Consider the following 24,109-nt stretch of genomic DNA (forward strand, 5'->3'; position numbering starts at 1 on the left):
GGTGTATTATTTATACATAGCTTCAATTTGCCCAACTTTGGTGGTTGTGAACTTGTGATTGGATTGCATCCGAAAGCATGATGACTGGGTCCATAAATTGGCAGAATGAGGTATTTCAGGCCGTAGGCTCGCATTCAGAACAAGCAATGGTGTTTCATAATTTCGATTTGCCTGGAACAGAATAATCCCCCTACCAAGGTGTTGGGCTTGCTTAGCCCGTGTTTTATTGGAATTGGGCATAATCGGAAGCACAAATATTAAAGTAACCATAAAATAAAACTGGAAACTTTGGGCCGGTTGGTGCTTAATTTGTTTGGGCTTTGCTTTTAAACTTGAATGGGCTCGTTTGGGGAAAAAAACCATCAACAAAATTTCTTTTTGGGCCAAAGGCGGGCTTTGTCCAGCACCATATGGGGCTTCATCTTCAAGCAAGGCAGCAAATGCCAAATAGGCCGATGCATCAAACAAAACAGGCTGCTTTGATCTTACTTGCCATGTATTTGTTTAAACGAGCAATGAAATCGCACTTGGTTCAGCGATATAGCCTCTCTCAGTCCCTGGTGGACTGCCTTATCAAATTACCATTTACATATTTAAGGTCAGAAAAGAATTTACCGCTTCTCTAAATCTAGTTAAATGTTGAAACTACTGTAATCAAAGTGACTTCTTATGTTAACTGAACCCTCTGTGATTTTGTTTTTGAGGTTGGGATCCAAACACAAGCAACTGGTACTGCTACTGCAATGGGTAACGAACAATTTCCTTATTTTGTTACTGGCAATTCAGGAGTCATTAGAAGATTAAGAATTCGCGAAAATTCTATTGACTTAAAAGTTCCCTGAATGGGTTTCAACTTACACTGATGATGGGTTCAACTGCTATGATGCGTACTATGTAGGTGATTATACTGAACACCCTGAATTCTAAAAATGGGGGACCTGGAAAAAATCCAAGGTGCCCATAAGCCAAATATTGCCTCCAAATTCGATGAAATACAGTTACACAAAATTTTCAGAAATTCTTCATTTAGTATGAGATGATATCAGTTCTGATTTCTGCGAGATTATTTTATACCATATTTATGGAAAGTCTAATTAAGCACACAGTGGCATTGTCTGTACAAAATAAGCCATATATACAAATACGGAAATACCTACCACCAGATAATTACACAGAAGCATACGTCTGTTGCAAATAGAAATTAATTTTTTATAGGCAAATAAAATTGGTTGGTTATTAAAGTTGTTACCTGAAATGTGTAATCTCCCTAAACATCTACAGAAATTTGGATATTGTTCTTAATTTTTTTATACAAGTAAAATATAAATCTATCTGCATCCTATTTGACTTGTTAATTCTAAAAACCATATATATAAGACTCCTGTCATGCTCTGTGTGTTTCTCTCAATTTCTTGGAGACTGACCAAGCACATTTAAGCCAAATGGTGAGGAGGATTTCAATCCTTTTGTTGGTTGCGACTCTACTTGTTATGAATAGTGAAGCTGGTGCAACAGATCAGGCTACAAAAGCTCTTTCAGACATTGATCAGAAGTTGAAGCTTCTCAACAAACCTGCAGTGAAGACTATATATGTATATGATCAAAACATTCTCTCGAATATCTTTCAAACACCCAATTAAAATTCTTCACTACTTGGGATTTTCACAGTATATGTGTTCTGGCCTTTTGTAGAGTGAAGATGGAGATATAATAGATTGTGTTGACATCAATAAACAACCTGCTCTAGACCATCCTGCATTGAAGAACCACAAAATTCAGGTTTGTCTTATTATATTATTCTGTGCAAAGTTTCCACCTACTGATTCAAATATGTGATTTCTATTGTTTGCATGATGACAAAAAATATATTTGTGTGCAGTTGAAGCCAAGTATCAGTTTTCCAACAGAGGATAAAAGCATCAAAAATGAGTGTTCTAGCTCAGTAATATTTCAAACTTGGCAAAAAAGTGGTTCCTGTCCAGAAGGAACTATTCCGATTCAAAGAACTCGGAGGGAAGACCTGCTAAGAGTCGATTCACTCGAGCAATTTGGAAGGAAGAGCCTTGAAAGTTCCCATTTGTTCAAAGAATATGGGCAGCCCAAATGACAGTTTGCTCATCTGTTCGGCTGGTTGTTCTGTGAGTATTTTTCTTAAAACTGTTGTGTCTCTAATCTGTCAATGGACTTTCTGTGCTGTCATTCAATCTAAACAAAATTGTTTCTGGTGTGGATTTCTAATAGTGTTTGGTGATTTTTTATGAATTTGAACTACTTTGATGAATTTCAACGGACTATTCATGGGTTGACTTGCAGTTATGTTTGGTAATCTCTCGTTCATTTTTATGTTTGGTAATCTCTTCTACCATTTATACCTTTTTGACGAGAAAAGATATCGGCTTTATCACTCTCTGCTCGCTATCTCTCTATTTTGGACTGCTACTGTGCGACGAAGGAAGTAAGTACAGAGTTGAGGCCCTTTGACTTTTGTCAAACCATAATGAAATGAAATTAATATCGAAATCCTTGATTGAGGGGGAAGCTTTATGTACTGTTGGATCAAATCTTAAGTCGCTGCTCTGGGCTTAAATATGGGCCTCCAAGATGTTATGTGGCCCATCATTGTTGAGCGATAGGCCCATTGAGTTAGTTACTCTGACAGTCAGACAGTTTAAATGGTCCGTAGGCCCAAGGCCGTCCATGCCTATTGTCCACGGGTCCAAATCCAGCGAAAAAGTATGGTTATGACTTATGAGTGTTTCATGCCTCGATCCCAAATCATAACTAATTGATTAGGTTTACAAGACTTTAGCAACTGGTAGTATACTGGTATGCAGTCAAAAGCCCACCGGTCCGCTAATTGCTTAGCCCACGAAATAGCCAAATGGGCCGCAGCAGTCCGCGGACTGGCTGTAATCTGTATACCCAAGTCGGTCATTCTAACTTCTAAGGCAAAACTTGTGGAAATATGCGGGCCTCGGGCCTCCATGATTGTACTGTTTTGCAATGGAAATAAAATTCTAGCCTTAGGGAAAAAAATGATTAATATTTAAAGGTATATATTAGATGGGAGACATGGGAACAGATGTGAGAACAAAAAGTAATTTTTTGTAATTATCTTTATTCGATTTTCCAAGATGACAGATACATTAGTGAAAATAAAGTTAATAGGATTAAACATTAATGGATAGAGTGGAGGAGTGCATCCGGAGTTTTATGCGACTAAAAAATTTCTTTAATGTAAAATTCTATAGGTTAGCTATACGACATGTAATGATGTGTGATTCTGAGTGTTTGGTTATTAAGAGACAACATATCAAAATATTCATGTAACAGAAATACGAATGTTTTGTGAGATATGTGGTAACAAGATGAAAGATATGATAAGAAATATTAAATCTAAGGTAGGAGTAGCACCAATTGAAATAAGTTGAGAGAGAATCGTTTAAGATAATATAAACATGTTCAACGTAGAACTAACAGTGCGACAATGAGGAGAATCGAGAGAATTTATAAATGATAAAAGTAAGTAATGAAAGGAAAGATTTAATGTAACATGACTTGAAATAATAAGAAATTACTCCCTCCGTCCCATTTTAATTGTCCCCTTCAATTTTACACACAGTTTAAGAAAGTGCATTACTCCTCTTCAATTTGACATTTATACCCTCATTTATTGAGTTGGTTGTTGAGCTCTTCTTGCTTTTCAATTTAAGGATAAATAAGGGTAAGATGGAAAAAATGGATAAAATTAATTTTAATTAATTGAAATGGACAATTCATTTTGGGACATCCCAAAAAGGAATAGAGGACAATTAAAATGGGACGGAGGGAGTATATGAATTCAATAGAAGTTGATGAGAATATGATCCTATATATAAATGAATGACGGTAACGAATATACATAATAAATTTCCATTGATTTTATCTTAAATTTAGGAAGCCGAGCCCAAACCTTTTAGGATAAAGAATTAAAGAGGAGGATGATCATGATGAATACTTACAGGTAAACGTGGTTCAGTTTTCCAATTTAGGCAATGTAGTGTATTCCAACTTCCAAGGTTACCCAAAAAGGGTGACATTGTGAACGAAGATCCCACATCGTCTGTCGTGTTAGAAATATGATAGCTGGTTCTTGAAGGCCGAGACCCAGTACTCTTCCATTGGTTTGTTTTCTGAATCTCGAGACTTAAAACAAAAGACTTAACAAGGTTGGTTAACCCCTGATCTTGCAAATCGGGGTTTATTTAGGTAAACTACACTTGCCTCCATTTGCAGTGTACAAGAATGTTCAAGGACCACGCTAGTTAGAGATATATAGTTCGACACACCTCATATCATGAGTTTAATCACTGTACTAATTCCACAAACACAAACACAAAACAAAACTGGTTTGTTTTAATTAACCAGTGATCTTTGAATTAAGGTCCTAATGAGAGAACAGTCATCATTTTGTTGTACACGTGGCAATCATTCAAAGGCTTAAACATATCCTCTTTTATGCTGACATGGATTGGCTGGACAACCTCACGTGCCTGCATGGTGTCGTCACGTGCGGATGCCATATGATTTGCAGAACAGGCAAAACCATGTATTTTATTCGAGATATGGATTTTTTTAAATTTAATTTTGGAATTGAGTTTTGGGCAAGTCGGTATATATGATTAATTCATGAAGTATGGAACCACACGTTAAAAATAAAAATAAAAGAGGTGGAGACTCAAATGTTGTCTTGTCTTGGTCTCCCAACATTTTGTTGGGACAAATAATCATATTTTCTGCTGTTGGCATGGCTATTTTTATTTTATTAGATTAGTCGTGAAATAGTCAATCGATGATACTTTCGCACTCACTCGTAAGTAATTGATGATACTTTCGCACTCCATAAGTAATTTTCTTTGTCCTACATCACAAAAGCCACGAACAATGTGGTATATGAGTTATTATCTAAAAGAAGTGACGAGAAAAAAGAAAAAGAAAAAAAGAAACAGTACGTAGGGGAAGAGGGAGACAGCAGTTGTTGCATGAGAGAAACAGAAGATGCGGAAAAGAGTCGGTGTTTAGGAACTTGAACCACCACAGAGACTTACAAACAACAACTTGTCTAATGCCTATTAATGGTGGAGTTTCTCAATATATGCACCAACTCTCTATATTTAACCCTATGCACCTCAACTCTTATTTCTCAATGCATATACTAGAGCAATTAATCTCTGTGACCCCAATATCACCATAACCAAATAACCAGTCGTTTTTTCTCTCTCATCAAAATGAAGGTATCATCTTCTTACTTACATTTTAAGTATTGCCATTTGGGTTTGTTTGTTAAGGAAGGTTATATTGACTTGTGTTATTGCAGATATTCCAATTCCAATGGATGCAGAACAAAATCACTGGGAGATCATACAATCACAATAGAAAAAACCCAGCTTCAACTGATCATTGTAAGTGTGATCTCTGTATATTGAAACTAAAGGAAGAAAAAAAAAAAAAAAGCTCTTCTCCTCTCCAATGAATAATATAATAGGTAAATTATTTCAAATTTTTTTATATTTCTCTGCAAGATCTGAAGCAGCAGGTGCCTGAAAAAGAAGAATTCAGTGACTGGCCAGATGGGTTGCTGGCAATTGGAACATTTGGAAACAACAAGGACACTAATACCCAAGAAAATTCACCACAAGATCACCAACAGGAAGAATTTTCACCTGAAGAAGTTGGACAACTACAGACTGAGTTCAATATTTCAATCTTGCATGATGATCAACAAGGGTTTGAATCAGAAAGAAGAGCAAAGGATGATGCAGATCTTGATCAGTCAAATAGTAAAAAAACTGGTCACCTCCACCGCAGCACAAGTTTAGTTGTTGCTAGAGGCAAAGATAATAATATGTGTTTGGAGTTGGATAGTTCAAGAAGAAGTGGCCTAATTAATGGGAAGAAGTCATTTTCTTTTCTGCTTAAGAAAGTGTTTGCTTGTAGAGGTGGGTTCACACCTGCCCCAAGTTTAAAGGATCAAATTCCAGACTCAAGAATGGACAAGGTATATATATATATCCTCTACAAAATCTTATTATAATAAGATTAAATCAACATGATGTTCTAGTTAGTTATAATTTTGGTGTTGAATGTTGTTCACAGTTGCTGAGATTAATTCTTCGCAAGAAAATACATCCCCAAAGTTCTGCTTCAACATTTTCTGCTGCCAAAAAGTACCTGGAGAACAGACATATGAAATCAGAAGAGGAGCCCAGGGAGGAGGGAAGTAAATGGGTCAAGACAGATTCTGAATGTAAGTTCCTTTGGCTTTTAATTTATATATATATATATATATATATAAGAATACATGTTTTTGATGTTGAGTTATCTCTCTTTTATTGCAGATATTGTTTTGGAGATCTGAATTGCCTCTGCATTGGGCAGCAGCTGGTGAACTCTTATTGCAAGGTAATAAAAGATTACCTAAAACTAGACATTTTTCCTTAACTCAAATTCGATTTGATCAGTCTAAAACAGGTTTTTTGCAGGGTGACTGTGATGCATGCATTGTTGATATGTTTTCTTCTGGATCACAAGACAAGTTAATGGCCAAAAATGTTGCAGATTATTCTTTTGTCAATTATGCTGCAATGATGTCTCCACACTGTCTATTTGATTCAAAGCTTAAGAGCTTGTGGACTGTGATTTGTATCATGAAATGATTATATATTGATATGGCAATTGAAATATGTTTTTATTATATAATGAAATCTATAGGTATGGATCATGCTAGTTGCTATTCTTCAAGTGTGGTGTGGGAATGGACTGGGCCAGGGCCCATCGAAATTACTATTTGGATTTTGACCCATGGACCATTTGAATTGCTATCCTTCAAGTGTGGTGTGGGTATGGACCGGGCCAGGGCCCATTGAAATTTACTATTTGGACTTTGTCGAATATTTCACTCTAAGGCCTAAAAACAATCATCGAAGCCCATAGTAAGTCCAAAATCAGTAGTTTCCCCAAAGCCCAAACTAATTCTTTTCACGCATGTTAGACGCGTGTCACTTAGTTAGTGTGGGAACAGAGCATCGTCGAAACGTGTCGGTTAAGTATGCAAAACTGATAGCGACTCGTGAGTCTGCCATAGTAAAATTGTTTGGAATTAGGGTTTCGGAATCAGTGCTCCAGAATCTATGAAAGGTAAAATTGTTAAATTTTTCTGATAAATCCTCTGCTAACTATTGTAGTTATGCTTGTGGGAACAGAGCATTGTCGAAACGTGTCGGTTAAGTATGCAAAACTGATAGCAACTCGTGAGTCTGCCATGGTAAAATTGTTTGGAATTAGGGTTTCGGAATCAGTGCTCCAGAATATATGAAAGGCAAAATTGTTAAAATTTTCTGATAAATCCTCTGCTAATTATTGTAGATATGCTTGATTTGGATCATTCTGACTATATATACAATTGTAAATTAATTCCAAAATATTATTTTCTTTTCTTTTCTTTTTTTTGAAAATTTGACGTAGAATGATGTGTGGGGAGCTGGTGAAATGGGGTCTTCTACATTATCATATTTGATGCTCTTTGTGAATGGTTATGGATTGTTGCGATGCAATGGATACTCTTTTGTGCACATTGTTTAAGAAAGCAACAGAGTTACATGGTTTAAGCTTTCTGTTCTTAGTCTTTCTCTGGAGTTGGGAGATTGAAATGGCACCAATGAATGGAGAAGACACATACAGAGATCTACACCAACCGGCTCTAATCACGGCAGGGTGTTTTGTGATTGTGGCACTGGCCCTTTCTATCCTCCTCATTCTCCAACATCTCCGACATTACACCAATCCTGCTGTTAGTCTCTCTCTCTCACACATTAACTCTTTTTTTCTTTTTACTTGAAATCTACTCTCTTGATTAGTTTGGTTAATTACTTAATTGGTGATCATTACCCAAATTTTGATTTTTACTCCAGGAACAAAAATGGATTGTTGGGGTTCTTCTCATGGTTCCTATCTATGCCTGCGAGTCTGTAAGATTCTTTGGATTTTTTCTTGCTGTGTACCTCAAAGTCATTACTTTCCTTGATGCATTAATTTATTACTATTTTAACCAGATGCTGCTTTGAAAGTTTGGAACAGTTGTAATAATGCTTCTCATTTTCAACAAAAACTCAGGGAGATGAAGTTATTCTGTCAAAATATAGGCTTTATTATGATTATTGGCGTGCTTTCAGGATATTAAAACGGGGTCTCTTAATCTTTCCCTTGGCAGCATATCCTACTCACAATTGTGAGTTTCGATTCCTTACATAATTTACATTGAAGATGATTCATTTCCATATTGGCTCATGCAGATCATATCGTTGTGGAATCCAAAGTTGTCTCTTGTATGTGACATTTTAAGAAATTGCTATGAAGCGTTTGCCTTGTATTCCTTTTGGAGCTATTTGGTTGCCTGTCTGGGTAAGCTGGATTGGAAGACTGTAGAAGAGAAAATAAAATGACAAGATTGTATTGTCTACATAATTTGCAAAGTTGTTGTAGTGACCTTTATTAATGAAGGAAAATTCATGATATATAGGTGGAGAAAGGAGAGTTATAGAGATCCTTGAAAATGAATCAAGAAGGTTGATTGATGACAAGCCATTGTTGGATGGAGCAGACAAGCATCAAGATAGACAACAAAGATCATTTAGCAACTTCTTCTTTCGTCCCGGTGTCCTTGGAAGAGATTTGTATACAATAATAAAATTTGGTCTTGTACAATACGTAAGGCAATTCTGACTTATCTATTTATGATATTTGGTGTAACTTTGTTGAGCTCTAACCTCTTATGTTTATCTCAGATGATTCTAAAGACATTTTGTGCATTCTTGGCATTCTTGTTGGAGCTTTTTGGTGTTTATGGTGATGGGGAATTCAAGTGGTACTATGGGTAAGTATTCCATATGAGTAGGGACCATCTGTGTATGACTTGCCAATTTACCAAGCTGATTTGCTTAGAAGTGGCCTTTTCTGTTACATTATTAAAGCAGATACTCTTTCATACCAGTGGCTATAACTGTTTGACATTCATAAGCAATAACTGTCTAAATTGTTCCCTTCACAGCTTAATTTTAATTTTTTTTGTGGATTTACAGAAGATGATGTTGTCCTTGATGTTATACTGTTTACAGCTATTATCACCCCTTGTAGGTATCCCTACATAGCAGTAATCCTGAACTTCAGCCAGATGTGGGCACTGTATTGCCTTGTGCAGTTTTACAATGTGACTCATGAGAGACTTCAATCAATAAGGCCACTTGCGAAATTCATCAGCTTCAAGGCGATTGTGTTTGCTACCTGGTGGCAAGGTGTGGGTATTGCCCTGTTGTGTGCAATTGGAGTATTGCCCAAGGAGGGAAAGTTTCAAACAGGATTGCAAGATTTTTTGATAAGCATAGAAGTAAGTTGTGGTAATATGCTAGGTTTTTGTCTTCCCTGTAGTATCTTAATGCGCAACTAATAAAATCAACTCAGGTAGCTATCCATTTTTAGATGAGAAACAAATAAGTAATGATTGAAAAAAATCTGCTTCATTAGAGAAATAGCGAAGATGCAAAAAAACCTTCATTGGTAGATTAAATTATCCAAACTTATATCAATGCTTTAAGCTTGTGCGAAGTGCAGTTCTCTTTCTTAGTTGATCAGGTGCAGATCTTTGGTTTCCTCAGCTGGTTGGGCTTTTAATAAAGATTTGCTTACAAAGTGGTGATTTTGTCCCTTCCATTTAGGCTCTTGGTTTGATTGTTCTGATCTGTTGTAAGATATTGTTTTGGTTCAGGGAAATCTCTTAACTGTTCAACCAGTATTTTCAATACTGCCAGAGATGATAGTTAATGCAAAGATCAAATTTTCATGCATGAATTCTGTTGTTGGATTATGGAAACCTCAAAATCATTGCATTCATACTCATGATCTTACTAATTCTATGCTTGGGCAGATGGCTATTGCAGCAGTAGCTCATGTGTACGTCTTTTCTGTGGAACCTTACCATTATGTCCCGGCTTCCAATTATGGGAGGGTCACCACTGACACAACCAGAGCTCCAAAATTGGAGGATAATGGTGAGAAGAAACCAACTGTGCTTGAAAAGACAGAAACTCAAGTTAATGTGCCAGGAACGAGCGTCACTGAGAGCGTCCAAGATATAGTCGTTGAAGGTGGTCAACGGGTAAGTAATTTCTTGCCTGAAGATAATGTCATTCTTTGTTTAGCTGCTTTGGCATCATTGTTCGTTTGACGTATATTGCAAGGCAGGTTGTGAAAGATGTTGTATTGACGATAAATCAAGCAATAGGACCTGTGGAGAAGGGTGTGGCGAAGATCCAGGAGAGATTTCACCATAGATCTGTGGGTTCTGTTGACAAAGAGGAAGAGTCGGAATCTGAACTAGAAATTAAAGAACTTTTTGAAGAAAATGATTCTTGAAATGAGCATTTCTGCATTTGGTTTTGCTCTGTTTTTCCTTTATTGGTTTTGTTGTTGTCACATATGTGTATGTGTAAATAGATGTACATATTCGACTAAAAGTGCCCCCTTCAATGAATCTTCCATTCCCAATTTCCAAATTGTGGCGAGCCTGGATAGTTTGAAAGTCAATTTGGCATGGAAGAAATAACAGAGGTTTATAAATAATACTGGAAACAGAGAGCTGGTATGAATAATGCTTGCTTCTATTTCAATTAACGATTTCCACTATTTCTGTTTTTCTCTGTAAAGGGTTCTTCACCCAGTTTTAAACACTATTCGTAGCGCCAAATTGCAGAAATGCAAAAACAAATCCACCACTGACCTTTGTCCGAGGAACTCTCTCATAGCTTTTACCAGGGTCTTTCTTCAGCAACTTTCAAGCTCCATCTTCCAATGTCGACCAGCAATGTTTATACAATGTCCCAGATACTAGAATGGAAGGGCTTATGAACCGTAGTAACTTTGTCACTTTTGCCACAAATTCATGTAATGAAGTAAACCGAAACCTGAAGCTGTGGAAAGACGCCCACCATCAGTGTATTCTCAGTTGATAGCAGAAATATTATGTATTCAGGTAACAACCTTGACCGAAGCTGCAGTTAGCTAGGGCTTTTAACAAGTACTGTAAGAACCATTCCTTGTGCATTGATGAAGGATCAATTTTGCAAAAAGAATTTCATTCCACGTGTCAGGAACACCAGGTAGACACCAATGCAAGCAATCTTGTACCCCTCGTGATGCTGTGATACTATACCGGGAAATGTGACCCTCATCTCTCAGTTGTGACAGAGCTGTTATGTCCAAAAGCTCAACCCCTGTCCCCTTCACAGCACTGGATGCACTATGATCACTAGACTCATCTTGTAATACTTCCTTTCCCACAGACATAGGAGTCGAATTGTCACAGCTTCCCCCGGTGTTCCAGTCCCCATTTACAAAATGTCTAGGTGAGATGCTTCGATAGAACGCTTTCAGATGTGGGTGGCTAGGGAGCTGTGAGTCCACCCATTTGACAATACTGTGAATTGTAAAATGCTTGGCACCTCCAATCTGTGCTATCTTCCTGTCAGTATTGGGCAAACCCCCCACATACATGACCCAACGGTTTGCCGTAAGCTTACCTCGGTTCCAGTGGTGCCCAGTATTGAGAACTAAAATGTGGAACTTATGAAGAAACTGCCGTAAAAATGCTGGAGGTCGATCAAGATGCATGGCATAATTAGTGGCAGGGTTTGTGGCATTAATAGGCTCCAAGTCGCAGAGGCAAGCTGACCAGTAATAGAGGACAGTAGTATTGGTGCTTGGAAAATGATATGCCCAACCATTAGGGCGAACAGCACCACGAGGTTTTGAAAGGCCATATTCCTTTCCAACATCTTTGACATCAGGGCTCTCCTTGCCCCCAGTAATCATGCACATTAGAGACTGGAACTGTTGTCGGCCCAACGAATCTCCAACAAAAGCTAAAGACTTGTCTTGCATCCTGGAATGCATCAATCAAATAATCATTTGCCTGCAAAATCTACACTAATATCAAGCAGGCTGAAAGGTAAAATCGTCAATCATACAAAATGTGAAGCCCAGGTTCGTAAACATAGGTGGAATACCAAAGAAGAACCCAGAAGTCTTAATCGCTATTGATTCAGGTGCTTGCCATCTCATCGGATCAGATGACTGAACAAAAATAAGGGAATTGGGATCAGCAGAAACCATATACAGGCTAAAGTAGGAGGCATACAACAGAGGCTCACAGGTGTGACCTCCCAAAAAAGAAACAGCCAAATTAAGCATACGTTACCTAACATCGGTCATCTCTGAAGCAAGAATCTGTGACCCAAGCATACTTTGGTAAAGGGTGGTGATAGTGATCAAAATTTCAATGGCAGGGTACTTCAGTTCAGATCTAAATGTAGTGCTCATAAATTTACTCAACAACAAGAGAAGTTCAAATATCACCACTAGGATCACCTTCATGCCTAATTGTGCGAGCTTTGCCATATTAAATTTGGATCCTATTGTCACTTGCCTATATCGGAGGTTACTTAACTTTGCAAGGGAGTTTTAAGAGTAAAATAAAGCTTCACCATTTTTTTTGAATGCAAAAGAAATTTGGTAAAAACTTTAACCATGAAGCCAACTCAAATCAACATCACTTCAAGCAAAGCCCAGAACCAGAACCAGAACTTCAGAACAGTTACTTGGAGCTGAATGCTTATTGTCCCCACTGGTAAATAAGCATATTAAAAAAATTCCAACATATAACTCATTTAGCCACCAAATATTAGAAGAATGAAACAATATTATGAAAATTTGTCTGGGCTTGCAATACCTTCTTAAGAATTCAGGTCCTGTGAATTCTTCAATTTCACAATGTTTTGGCTGCCACTTTAGCCTCTCATAGGAAAAGTCCTCGCGCTGCATCAACCTACAAGCCCACATCTGTGACAGCCATCGTGTACAACGAGAACCAGAATACAGAGGCCGCCGATCATCTATAACCCACTTTCCTTTTGCAAGATCACAAGCTGTAGTAACAATAAGATAAATGAGAATCACCTACCAATAATAATTTACCAAACAATATTACATTAAACATATAATTTAAAACTTCACAAGCACATAAATGAATTACATCTCTCTAAGTGATACGTGCATCATCTATCATTTACTTCTATGTGAACAGCACGTTTCTTTCAAATTATCCGTAGGTAGCTTTGGAAACAATTCAACATCACTCGAACAAAAAAATAAGTATACTTAAATGAATATCATATATGTTGATGGGAATGAACACCACTTTTCTTCTCCAGACACATGAAAACACCATAGTAGTTTTGGTAAATTTCTTAATGCTTCCTCGAGTGTAAAGAATACAAGAACTTAAAACCACAAGACAGTAATGTTTCCACTTTCCGCATCATATACATGTAATATTATACCTTGATTATCTGTAACTGCAGTAAAATTTGTATGATCTTGACTCGACAAAGAGAAACTTGCATTTGGATGACCCTCTGGTGCTAAATTCACATTCAGCTCTTTCTCTCTCGAGTTCTTTTCTTCTTTAAATTGCCTTTTATCCTGTTCTAGACCTGTTGGGTCAGTAGGATTTTGATTGATTGCATTCTTATCTGCTTCTAGAATTTGTTTCTGTCTTTCTTCAGTTTCTGCTGCATGGGTGGATTTTTCTGTAAAAAAAAATAATTTACTGAGGTAAAGTTCAAGACTTCAACATGACTTAATGGACTGAACATTGAAAAAAAAAAAACTCAATATAGAATGTACACCATTTTTCCCCTCTAGCCATATGAAATAGTCGGGAACTTTCGGTAAATTTGTTGATGCTTCCATAAGTACAAAGCATACAAGAACTGAAAACCATATGAAATCAATAACCCCCCCCCCCCCCCCCCATCGTTGACAAGTCATAATCTACCTTGATTATCTGCAACCGCTGTTAAATTTTTATCATCCTGTCTCGACAACGAGGGACTTGTATATGCATGAATCTCTGGTGCTAAATCCACACCCTGCTCCTTTTCAATTGAGTCTTTTTCTCCTTGACTTTGTCTCGAGTTTTCTACTTCCGTCGGGCTTTCACCAATTGTATCTTTATCTGCTACCAGAATTTGTTTCTGTCTTTCTTTTGCTTCTGATCTACTTGAAAATATCTCTGCAACACCACAGAAATTTAAAGAGGTAAATTCCCAAACTTGACATGACTTATGACTGAGAATATGTGAAGATTGAAAGAAAAAACATTAATAATAGATACATATATAATCAAAAGGAATGTTAAAGATGTAAAAATTCAATTCCAGAATCTCAGAAGTAAGAAGGACAATAAAATAAGATCATGGAAAATCACGTGTAATGTTGATTCCATGAGGATTGTAATGGCACAGGAAAACAAAAGATACTCAAACAAGCCAGCCAACACTATATCTAAAGGGAGACATTGTCATTAAAAACAAATTTTGAGCATGGAGAAATACTTGAAACAGAGGACAATGCAATCTCCTCATCGAGTATGTTATCACTACAGGAAAAATTTTGGATATCTTACCTTCGTTTTCAACTGGAGTTGTTATTGAATAAGGAGAGCTCTTAGTAGGCCCAGCTGCAGTTGACACATCAGAATTCTCATTTACAGTCCCATTTCCTGCAAATGCCAAGAAACATCTTTTTGTATATACAACTCTGGTTTTAAAGACATCAAGTTGCAGAAGCACCTATTAGAGTATCAGCATCACATATGAAGAATTAACCAACAGTATCAAGAAAAAATTCATATTGGCATTAGTGAACATTTTACATAATTCTCCAGTCTCGAGGTTAATGAATATGATCAAGAGAGAAACAGAAAGAGTCCATACGTCCTAGAGAAAAACATATACTCAAAATATTTTATCAGATTCATTTGTCCATAAATATAATTTTTTGGATAATTCAATCCCACTGCATTTCCCAATAACAACTCCTTCCATTTTTTTGATTGATATATAATGTCTACGGTAATAAAAAAGTCTATTCAGAGAAAATACATATATAATAAGTATTCCATACTGGTAGTAAAAGAAATATATCAACCAAGGTAAACCTGGAAAAAGCTTCAATAATCGACTTTTAGGTGGCAGCACAGCAGTAAGGATCGGTGTCTTCTCCCATGCCCATATAAGAATGGTTGTGCACACAAATATAATGAGAATAAAAGACAGTTCTTTACCCCGCAATCCAAAAAAGCCTCCTTTCATCCTAGATCCACACAGAAAGAGAAACTTAAGATGAAATTTGTTTTTAGAGTGAAAAAACATAGTGAATAATGTCTGACCTATTCTTTCTGGCACATGACTTGATATTTAAACACGCTAAGTTGGGAAAACCTTTGAAACAAGTAACTAAAGCCTACACTTTCCAGAACAAAGACGTTTAACAGAGACTCTATGGTAGAAGACAATGGGGAAAAGTGAAAAAGCATATTGGAGAGCAGAATGACTGTTAAAGTAGTAATATCTTAGGCTTGATTAATAGTGATACCATCAATATTGATTAAATCCTCCCACAATAGTAGAGGGTGATTCAGTTTAAATACTTTCTACCCAAAATAGTAGAGGATGATTCACTTTAAATATCACTCTTACTACTTCTCATCCTGATTAAATTAAAAAATTAAAGATTTAAAGTGTAGCCAGAGAGGAGAAGGTGGAGGGGGATCACCACTTAGTCAAGTCGTAAAACCCCACCACCTAGTCCAGAATATACAGAGTTGTGACTAACTTAACAATGTTCTTCAAACACACTGGCGCCTTATACCTTTCAGAACATTCTCATCTTGTTTCCATTTCATACCTCTCTTCTTAGTCCCACTGCATTCTTATCACCCTAACCTTCCATGGAAATTTGGGTCCCTTTTCAACTGAAACTCCTAGTCTTAAACAATTTTGGCTTACTCATAACATCTTAATCACAATTGCAAAACCCACAAAGATTAATCCCTTTTGGTCTCTAATTATTAACACATATAAGCATATAGCACCATTGTTAAGTAGTTCCTTGGTTCCTCCTTCCAAATTACAGATGGCAACACTTATTTATGCATCAGAACCTGAAGCAATAACTCCTAATCAAACAGAGCAAAAAATCTGAAGCACGGAAACCAAAAGAATAACAGAAAGACAAAATCGGGTTATCAGTATCAACACACAACATCACTCAGACATGGCATTCTGGGTCTGGGAAATTGTTTTGATCTAAAGCAAGTTACAATTGCGAAGATACTAAAAAATACTAGTACGATTAATCAGGGGAGATTAATAATTACCTGGTGGAGGAATCTCTGATGATGAGATATTTAATACTCCTATAATGGAATTAAAAATTCCGAATCGAACACCAAAATTCAGATCGTTTCGAGAATTATACGAGACAACCACGCGTTTTCACCGACAGGCATGCCTCTCAAGTGGAGAGAAACCGTACGGAAAGGGAGAAGTAAAAGCGAGTACTGCGTGATGTTTGAGACGCGAGATTAGATTAGAGATCTGATAATTATTAATTAATGGAGACTTTAACTAATAATTTTTTAATTATTATCTGTTCCGGTATTAATCCAATATATTTATTTGACTCTTAAGTCTTAACCATAATTAATTTGTCTGATGCGATGCGATTTTACCTAACCGACGACATTAATAAGTCTTACACATCAATATTTAAAATCTTCTAGATAATAACGGGACATTTGGTTTATAATCCAATAAGTGTGAGGTGAGCATTATCATGTTTGATATGCAATGAAGAGTCAACATGACTATTAGGATTTCGATTGTACAATTTTCATATTACCCAATTTTTTATACAAAAGAATAATAATAAATTAATTTAATGGTTGTAATTACTTATTAATAAGAGGTATAATAGTTTTTTTGTACATAAGAATAAGGAGGGAATGAAATTGAGATGAGTTTGAGATTTCACCTTCGCAAACTCAACCAAACAAGAAAATAAGTGATTCTCACTCTCGGCTCGCCTCGCCTCATTCCCCCTTAAAAATGTCAATCAAATACCTCGTAAGCTCTGACAAAACATCATTTATTATAATCTGTCAACTAAATAACCATCTATTATTTATTATGATGTAATCAATTGTTAGACATAGTTGTCTTACCTACCATGTTTGATGGGTAACTCCTCTCGCACTTGTTTTTATTATTTTTCATGTTTATAGTCTCGGCTTCTCCAACACATCCTCGATATCTTACTGTTTGTTCTCAAGCGCGTTGTGTGGGCAGGCAACCTAGTTTATCAGGTACACTGACTTAACTTAGGTATTTATCCTGTACACCGGTTCCCAAATAAATTATAAAAATAAAAAATTATTAACTTGCCAAATCAACTTAACAAGCAGAGGTGTAATATAGGTCAAGGGCTCGTTGCTCCAGAATAGCCTGACCCAATAGTTTCTAATGGGTTGGGGGGATTAAAAAAAATTGATGTTAATTAATATATTTCTCTCCCTCTCTCAAAAAACTTCTCAACTCTCGTCTCGTCTTCAAAATCGTAGGGGAGGAGGAGAGATCCACCCCACCTCTCCTTCCTCCTTCCATGGGTTTGATTTACAATTTCTTAATATAGATCTGTTACTTTTTTTATATATATATTTTTGTGTTGAATAATGATTTTACAGGGTTTCTCTTATCCGACTCTAGATCTCCTCCATCCGTCGTTGAGCTTATTGTATATCCAAGCTTTAATATGTGTGTTATTTTTTTGTTCAGTCTTTGTTATCTGATGTCGACCGGTGGAGAACGGAATCGTTCAGCCGTTGTTCGACGATTTCCATTGTAATTTGGTGTCTTCCGAGAGTGTTCAACGATGGTCGTCTTTGTCTTTGTGTTTGTGTTGTGTTTTTCAATTTTTTCTTACTTTTTTAGTTCTCTAGGTTGTACTACATGTTTTATGGTAGCCCAAATATTTACGGGTCTCAATATCTAATTTATTGGGCAACTTAATAAAATCAAGTCTATGAGCTCTTAAAAAAATGTGGTGGTTCAGTCGTTAGTGTTTAGGAATAAATGTAACTGAGCGGAGGTGCTTGCCGGCCGGAGGTGCTTGCCGGGCGGAGGTGCTTGCCGGCCGTGGTATTTGTGATTCACGGCCCGGCCTGTGATTCTAAGCTGGTGGACGGCTCGGCCCACCAAAGCGCGGGCAACCATGTGGGCCGTTCCGAGGCCTGGCCGAGACGGCCCACATCACATATTTATGAAAAAGATTTATTTTATTTTATCCCAAAAAAGGGCCTAGACTGGAAATACGGTGGCGGCGAAGGGTCTGCTTCACGCCTCTCTAGTCTCTAGTTGCTTTCCTCGCAGAGCAAAATAAGCAACTCAACGAAGAGAAGGCGTGCTTCACGTTCAGGTAACTCTATAGTTTCCTAGTCTTCGTTAACTGAAATCCCTAGCTGTTCATTATCACGGAAGTCGAATTAGAAAGCAATTGAATCTCTCTTTTGGCTAGTGAAGATTTTCGGAAGGTTGGGATTAATGGCCCCTGTTGACAACACTCTCCAAGCTATCTGCTACAACCGTGGCTCACTTCGGTTACTCGACCAGGTTGAATGAGCAATACTTCTTATGGATTTGATTTGATCACTTGGTTTCACTAACCTGGTACTGTATCTTTACAGAGAAAGCTTCCTTTGGAAACTATTTACTTGGAGATTCGAAATGTGACAGAAGGATGGTAACATATCCAATCTCTCTCTTACTAATTTTGTTTTGTTTTTGTGATTTCTTCAATTCCCAAATTCGAAGTTTCCCAGGTAATTGATAAAACGACTTGGCCTTTCACCGTAGGTATTGATGTAGGTTGTTCTGCATAAGGGGCTAGATTGACTGTCTCTGCAAAAATAAATGAATTTACTGTTCACTCAGTAATTGGCTATTCTGTCAACATGATTGTGTATTGTACTGCAAGTGTATAGTTCTTATGATTGGAATCTGCCGACATCTCAATTCTTTGACATAATGTGCTAGTGGACGATAATTATTATTTCCTCAGAGGCTTCTTTCTTGATTTTTTTTTTCAGGAATGCTATACATGATATGGTGGTTCGAGGTGCACCCGCTATTGCTATTGCAGCAGCCCTCTCCCTTGCAGTTGAAGTGTTTAATTTGGATGCCTTTAATGGGACATCTCAGGATGCTGCTTCCTTCCTGGAAAAGAAATTGGAATATCTGGTCTCAAGGTCTGTTTTTTTTTTTTTTTTTTTCAAATCTGATTCTGAGCTTGCTCATGCAGTCTTCTTGTTTATTGGTTATGATATCAGATGTAGAAATTTAGGATAAGTACTTTATATCTCTATTGAATTCTTTGTAGGATCCATAGAGGTTGCAATTAAGGTTATTCTTGCATCCATAGGGATACAAGATTTATATAATTGTCTTTCTTGTTGCTTCAGCCGACCCACCGCAGTGAATCTTTCAGACGCCGCGACAAAACTAAATGAAATTATTTCAAAGACAGCTGCTACTTCTTCAGAACCCAAGAGTGTTTTTCAGGTAGTATTAATTTGTTATTGTACACCATCTGAGATTGGCTGATATTTTTCCTCGGCTTTGCTCTCTTTGATCTTTCACTCCTGAGTTTCATACGAACGCATTGTTTGTGCTCTTCTGTAATACTGTTTTTTTTCTTATTTTTGATAAGAGCTACATAGAAGCTGCTGAAATTATGCTTGAGGATGATGTGGCTACTAACAAGGCAATTGGCTCTTATGGAGCAAAATTTCTCCAGCATTGGGTTGAGAACTCTAAAAGGCTTTCTATTCTAACCCACTGCAACACTGGAAGGTGCCCTTATTTCTTATCACTGTAATAACAAATATTAGCTGACCCGCAATCCACCAGTGGGTCTCATAATTTCTCGATGGCACTTTTATTTAGCTGTTTTTTTTTTTTTTTTGGATTGGGAAGATAGTTTTTGAAATTTAAATCAGAGATTGAAATGGCCTACACACTGTTCCAACCGTATTCCTTTCTCTTGCCAGTCTTGCAACTGCTGGATATGGTACTGCCCTTGGTGTTATCCGTGCAGTCAATGCTGAAGGGATCTTAGAGCATGCATATTGCACAGAAACACGTCCATTTAATCAGGTAAGGTTTAGCTTGTAGTGGTTTTTTAAATTGGACTCTTGGCCATAATGCCACCAGATGTGCATATGAAGAACTGAAGAAGGGCTTATAAACCATTGCAAAATAGTAAATTAAATAATCTTGACCATTGTGCCACAAGATGTGTGAAGACAGAGTAGGACATTGATTTGTCGACAATTTTTTAAAAAAATATTACCTGTTCTTGGTTAGATTTTGCATACCTTGACTTTCTTTTGGGATTAATGTCGACAGTTGTAGACTTATCTACTTGTTTTAGGTGCATGTCTATGTTAAATTATACAGACGAATCTAACTGCAGGGGTCTAGACTCACAGCGTTTGAGTTGGTGCATGAGAATATACCCGCTACTCTTGTAGCTGATTCTGCCGCTGCTGCACTAATGAAAGCTGGTCGTGTGAGTGCTGTCATTGTTGGAGCTGATCGTGTGGCTGTAAATGGTATTTAGTGCTGTCGATGATGCAGGAGCCCTTGTGTTATAATTCTTGGTAGTGTTTTAACTGTTTCTTTAACTAAATTGTAGGAGATACTGCCAACAAGATTGGGACCTACAGCCTTGCCTTATGTGCAGCTCATCATAATATTCCATTTTTTGTTGCTGCGCCACTGACTTCCATTGATTTGTCCATTCGTTCTGGTCAAGAGATTATTATAGAGGAGAGATCCGCAAAGGAATTAGTGTATTCTCGTGGAGGACTCGGGGAACAAATTGCTGCATCTGGAATCTCTGTTTGGAACCCAGCTTTTGATGTTACTCCTGCTAGTCTGATAACTGGGATCATAACTGAGAAGGTTCTCGCTCTTCTCCCTAGCTTGTGTAAGTGGTTTATAAGAATTGGTGGCATGTCATTCTGACCACTTGTGCTTTTTTCATCAGGGTGTCATCACAAAGACCGGCACTGGCGATTATTTCGACATAGAGAATTTTATACAGAAGGCAGCCTTGCAGTCTTCAGTTTCTTCAGTGTAGTAGAGGTCTATTTGAGTTGAGATAGGATGCGCATGGTGAATTAGGTTACTGATGTGTAGTAATCTGAAAAGGTTTATGCCCTAATAATTGTAGATGTACACTGTATTGTACCATTGTTTTCCTGCAATGGTTGTGTTCCTCATGTGGGCATTGTTGTATCTGAAACTAAGATGTTTGAAGGTTTATTAGTTATCGACTAGAAGTTAATAATAAATCTGTTTAGCTGGTTAAGACTCTTGGGTGGATTTCATTGTTGTTTGCTTCCAATGAACAAAGAAATCATCCCTACATTGCTCTTTCAAAACTTTTTCCAGACATTTGGTGCAATGCACCTCTACAATATTGCATGAAACTCTACTATTCAAGTTCTTACATTAAGTTTATAAAACATAATGTTACAGCTGCTGCTGCAGTGATGGGAAGGTATGAAGGCAACTAGCTCATACGAATTCACATATCTATGTTCTGTCGCCGGATGGTCATTGTCCAGTTCCAATGATCCAACCTCAATTCAGTAGATCCAACCTCCATTGACAGACCAATTGATCTTCAAGTACACTATAAGACAGCTTTGCCGCAACCATATGTCAACTCAACATCAAGCAGTAGAAGAAGGCCCATGGAAAATTTAACCAGATGGAAAACTAATATCTATGTTGGGGAAAGGAAGACCCATATGGAGAAAATTTTCTCTTCAAGCTTGAAACAAAGTCAAGATAAATTGACAAGCTTTGCACGGTGTGTTTTATGGTCCACCTCCACTCTTAGACCAATTTCAGTGAGTTCTGGAACATCAACAGTCCCCTGAACCTCCAATTCAGCTACCACTCGTTGGTTTTCGTCATTCCCTTCCAGTAAATTTCGGACAGACCAGATGCCCCACTCCCTCAAAAAGGGATTCTCATCATCTGCAACACACTGTTGCAACATCAGAAGCAATGCATTCCTCTCTCTGATTTCATCTTGTACATGCTTCCTTCCATATGCACAGTTGCCGATGACTGCAACAATGTCTCTCCGAAATCCAATGTAGACACACTGTTTACTGGAACGTGAGCTTATTGGTTCTTGCAACTCGCTCTGTTTCATGGCTTTCCTGATCATTGCAGGAGGCTCAAGGACACGGAGCAAACACAAAAGCAGTGTCAAGAGCCCATTGGAGACTAGCTTATCAACCAAATCCATTGGTATCGGGCCATGGTCGACTACACCATCCTGTGCACATATGTCTCTCAAAATGGTTAGTGAGTATCCAAGAACATCTATTAGAGAAGAGCCTGTTGGAAGCCCAGATTTAACTCTCTGAACAGAATCAACAACCCCAACAGCTTTCTTAAATATTTCAAGAACAAACAATGCCGAATCATGTGGAACGCTTATTTCTCTAATTCGCTCACTCAAGATCTCCGATACAATTTTCAAAAGAAAAGCTTGTTCTGATGAAAAGGGACTCTCAGTCCCTTCAACCCCGTAGAGCATCTTGAACAGCAAAGGGAGATGAACTGATTCCAAACAAATTCTTGAAAGAAGCAACTTCAACCAATCTTCTCCAAATCCAACTGGTAAAACAAAAACCCAAATGAATATCTTGTTCTTCAAAGGAAAAAAAAAGAAGAAAAGAAACAATAAAATCTTCTGACCAAATTTGGTTAGCAAGTATTCTCGATCAAAGTGCAATATTTGATCTAAGATTAAGCTACTTGGATTCAATTTAAAAAAAGAGCAGAAATCTTAATATCAATCCTACATTGATCTTTGAATTGATTGTTATTGGATTCAATTTCTATCACAACACTTTCCAACCATACGTATACGTTTTGCAGAAAATACAATTGAAATAAGTAAATAAATCCAAACATACCTGCAGACGCAGTCCGTAACACTTCAGCCACAATAGGCAACCCTGTTTCCCCACAAAGCTCTACAACTAGCTTAGGGTTTCCATCAATACAGGCATACAGAACCATACAAAAAGGGTCACAAACCTCCCGACTCCTGACTGTACCAAGCAAAAGCAATTTCTCAGGAAACAACCGATCCCAAATAACCCTCTGATGTTCTTCTCCGGCCAAAGAAACATTCGCCAGAACCTGCACTCCCGTACGAAGGATACCAGAATTCGAATTGGGATCAGAAGCCTTTTCAACCGATCTCAAAACGTTTGAAACAATCACGGCTCCATTTTGTTCAATGAAAGAGTTCTGATTGAGGCGTTCTCCCGCACAGAGATTCCTGAGGAGCTTTAAAGAAAGTATGAGATATTGACGACCAGAAGGGTATGGGAGAGACTGGCATAGACGAAGCACTATGGGAAGCACATCCTTCAAAGCAAGCTCGGAGCGGCCAGAGGCGCTTCTGGAAGATTCTATGAGAATTTCCAGAGCTTGTTCCAATTCGGTTGAACTCGAAGCATTAAACAACGGCCGGAGAATATCTTCCGATAGTGACAACTCCATTGACGATACCGCCTCCATGGCCGCTTGAGGTTTTTCACAGGGTTTGTCGTCTTCTTTTCTATGTTATGAAAGTCGCCAAGTCCAGAGAAGTTCAGGTATTTGAGCCGATCTTGACCCTGGCCCAGGATAGGCCCATATTCAGGCCCAAACGTTTTCTTTTCCTTTTTGCCCGAGACAAACAAGTCTGAGACCATGTCCAAAATGGACACTTAAAACATAGTTTTCAAGAGTCCAAAAGTGAATTTTATGGAAAATTTAGAGTGTTAGAGTTCTACAATGGATGAAAATGAACACTTAAAAACACACTTTCTTTATAATAACACTTGTTTTATAGGTTGTTTTGTTTTATAGGTTGTTGTGGAAAATGACACTTGAAATATGAAGTATGGATATAATTGATGAATAGTGAAGAGAGGGATGATGAAAAGGAAGAGAAAGATGATGAAAAGTAAGAGAGATGATGGAAATAAAGAGAGAGAAAATAGAGAAATGAGTTTGAAGTGTTGGAAAGTATAAAGTGTTGA

At 37.5% G+C, this 24,109-nt stretch overlaps 6 protein-coding genes across 9 annotated transcripts; 4 read left to right on the forward strand and 2 right to left on the reverse strand.

Annotated features, from left to right (window-relative positions):
- Nucleotides 1-737: 737 nt before the first annotated feature.
- On the forward strand, nt 738-2,288 carry LOC119997781. Its single transcript, XM_038844969.1, has 3 exons — nt 738-1,592; nt 1,693-1,779; nt 1,880-2,288. The coding sequence occupies exons 1-3, from the start codon at nt 1,443-1,445 to the stop codon at nt 2,105-2,107; spliced, it is 465 nt and encodes a 154-aa protein (XP_038700897.1). The 5' UTR covers nt 738-1,442; the 3' UTR covers nt 2,108-2,288.
- Nucleotides 2,289-5,267: 2,979 nt separating this feature from the next.
- LOC119996791 (protein NEGATIVE GRAVITROPIC RESPONSE OF ROOTS-like) lies at nt 5,268-6,695 on the forward strand. Its single transcript, XM_038843587.1, has 6 exons — nt 5,268-5,273; nt 5,357-5,441; nt 5,562-6,037; nt 6,136-6,267; nt 6,378-6,441; nt 6,511-6,695. The coding sequence occupies exons 1-6, from the start codon at nt 5,268-5,270 to the stop codon at nt 6,693-6,695; spliced, it is 948 nt and encodes a 315-aa protein (XP_038699515.1).
- Nucleotides 6,696-7,083: 388 nt separating this feature from the next.
- Nucleotides 7,084-10,586, forward strand: LOC119996759 (protein LAZ1 homolog 2). 3 transcript variants are annotated; one of them, XM_038843522.1, is made up of 9 exons: nt 7,084-7,176; nt 7,662-7,828; nt 7,950-8,006; nt 8,331-8,439; nt 8,558-8,745; nt 8,823-8,911; nt 9,172-9,421; nt 9,959-10,189; nt 10,276-10,586. In XM_038843522.1, the coding sequence occupies exons 1-9, from the start codon at nt 7,170-7,172 to the stop codon at nt 10,444-10,446; spliced, it is 1,269 nt and encodes a 422-aa protein (XP_038699450.1). In that variant the 5' UTR covers nt 7,084-7,169; the 3' UTR covers nt 10,447-10,586. The 3 variants fall into 3 exon arrangements, with proteins under 3 accessions (XP_038699450.1, XP_038699448.1, XP_038699449.1); XM_038843520.1 differs by having other exon boundaries at nt 7,101-7,357; nt 7,504-7,828; XM_038843521.1 differs by having other exon boundaries at nt 7,102-7,357.
- An 84-nt stretch (nt 10,587-10,670) lies between these two features.
- LOC119996758 (protein trichome birefringence-like 16) lies at nt 10,671-16,514 on the reverse strand. The gene is made up of 7 exons (XM_038843519.1): nt 16,310-16,514; nt 15,089-15,243; nt 14,555-14,650; nt 13,925-14,161; nt 13,428-13,676; nt 12,818-13,013; nt 10,671-11,971 (listed from the first exon to the last, which is right to left on the reverse strand). The coding sequence occupies exons 2-7, from the start codon at nt 15,240-15,242 to the stop codon at nt 11,101-11,103; spliced, it is 1,803 nt and encodes a 600-aa protein (XP_038699447.1). The 5' UTR covers nt 15,243; nt 16,310-16,514; the 3' UTR covers nt 10,671-11,100.
- A 1,745-nt stretch (nt 16,515-18,259) lies between these two features.
- LOC119997403 (methylthioribose-1-phosphate isomerase) lies at nt 18,260-21,360 on the forward strand. Of its 2 annotated transcripts, none has more exons than XM_038844392.1 (10): nt 18,260-18,405; nt 18,510-18,599; nt 18,674-18,729; nt 19,076-19,234; nt 19,448-19,547; nt 19,696-19,838; nt 20,036-20,141; nt 20,461-20,599; nt 20,683-20,951; nt 21,037-21,360. In XM_038844392.1, exons 2-10 carry the CDS (start codon nt 18,531-18,533, stop codon nt 21,127-21,129), a joined length of 1,134 nt encoding a protein of 377 aa, XP_038700320.1. In that variant the 5' UTR covers nt 18,260-18,405; nt 18,510-18,530; the 3' UTR covers nt 21,130-21,360. The 2 variants fall into 2 exon arrangements, with proteins under 2 accessions (XP_038700320.1, XP_038700321.1); XM_038844393.1 differs by having other exon boundaries at nt 18,297-18,405; nt 18,505-18,599.
- A 232-nt stretch (nt 21,361-21,592) lies between these two features.
- LOC119997402 (ataxin-10) lies at nt 21,593-23,653 on the reverse strand. Its single transcript, XM_038844391.1, has 2 exons — nt 22,991-23,653; nt 21,593-22,688 (listed from the first exon to the last, which is right to left on the reverse strand). Exons 1-2 carry the CDS (start codon nt 23,601-23,603, stop codon nt 21,841-21,843), a joined length of 1,461 nt encoding a protein of 486 aa, XP_038700319.1. The 5' UTR covers nt 23,604-23,653; the 3' UTR covers nt 21,593-21,840.
- Between the last annotated feature and the right edge of the window lie 456 nt (nt 23,654-24,109).

The sequence above is a fragment of the Tripterygium wilfordii genome, chromosome 4 (genome assembly GCF_013401445.1).
Source record: "Tripterygium wilfordii isolate XIE 37 chromosome 4, ASM1340144v1, whole genome shotgun sequence".
Classification (NCBI taxonomy): Eukaryota; Viridiplantae; Streptophyta; class Magnoliopsida; order Celastrales; family Celastraceae; genus Tripterygium; species Tripterygium wilfordii.

Bases quoted from the DNA above. Each gene is read 5' to 3' on its own strand.
- LOC119997781 (XM_038844969.1), top strand. From the start codon at position 1,443: ATGGTGAGGAGGATTTCAATCCTTTTGTTGGTTGCGACTCTACTTGTT. The intron at 1,593-1,692 runs GTATATGATCAA...GGCCTTTTGTAG, and splicing joins CTGCAGTGAAGACTATATAT to AGTGAAGATGGAGATATAAT. The intron at 1,780-1,879 runs GTTTGTCTTATT...ATTTGTGTGCAG, and splicing joins TGAAGAACCACAAAATTCAG to TTGAAGCCAAGTATCAGTTT.
- LOC119996791 (XM_038843587.1), top strand. The intron at 5,442-5,561 runs GTAAGTGTGATC...TTTCTCTGCAAG, and splicing joins CCCAGCTTCAACTGATCATT to ATCTGAAGCAGCAGGTGCCT. The intron at 6,268-6,377 runs GTCAAGACAGAT...CTTTTATTGCAG, and splicing joins GGGAGGAGGGAAGTAAATGG to ATATTGTTTTGGAGATCTGA.
- LOC119996759 (XM_038843520.1), top strand. From the start codon at position 7,568: ATGGTTATGGATTGTTGCGATGCAATGGATACTCTTTTGTGCACATTG. The intron at 8,007-8,330 runs GTAAGATTCTTT...TGGCTCATGCAG, and splicing joins CTATCTATGCCTGCGAGTCT to ATCATATCGTTGTGGAATCC. The intron at 8,440-8,557 runs GTAAGCTGGATT...CATGATATATAG, and splicing joins CTATTTGGTTGCCTGTCTGG to GTGGAGAAAGGAGAGTTATA.
- LOC119996758 (XM_038843519.1), bottom strand. From the start codon at position 15,242: ATGAAAGGAGGCTTTTTTGGATTGCGGGGTAAAGAACTGTCTTTTATT. The intron at 14,162-14,554 runs GTAAGATATCCA...GTGGTGTTGCAG, and splicing joins AACTCCAGTTGAAAACGAAG to AGATATTTTCAAGTAGATCA. The intron at 13,677-13,924 runs GTAGATTATGAC...TTTTTTTTACAG, and splicing joins AGCGGTTGCAGATAATCAAG to AAAAATCCACCCATGCAGCA.
- LOC119997403 (XM_038844392.1), top strand. From the start codon at position 18,531: ATGGCCCCTGTTGACAACACTCTCCAAGCTATCTGCTACAACCGTGGC. The intron at 18,600-18,673 runs GTTGAATGAGCA...GTATCTTTACAG, and splicing joins CACTTCGGTTACTCGACCAG to AGAAAGCTTCCTTTGGAAAC. The intron at 18,730-19,075 runs GTAACATATCCA...TTTTTTTTTCAG, and splicing joins CGAAATGTGACAGAAGGATG to GAATGCTATACATGATATGG.
- LOC119997402 (XM_038844391.1), bottom strand. From the start codon at position 23,603: ATGGAGGCGGTATCGTCAATGGAGTTGTCACTATCGGAAGATATTCTC. The intron at 22,689-22,990 runs GTATGTTTGGAT...TTGTTTTACCAG, and splicing joins GTTACGGACTGCGTCTGCAG to TTGGATTTGGAGAAGATTGG.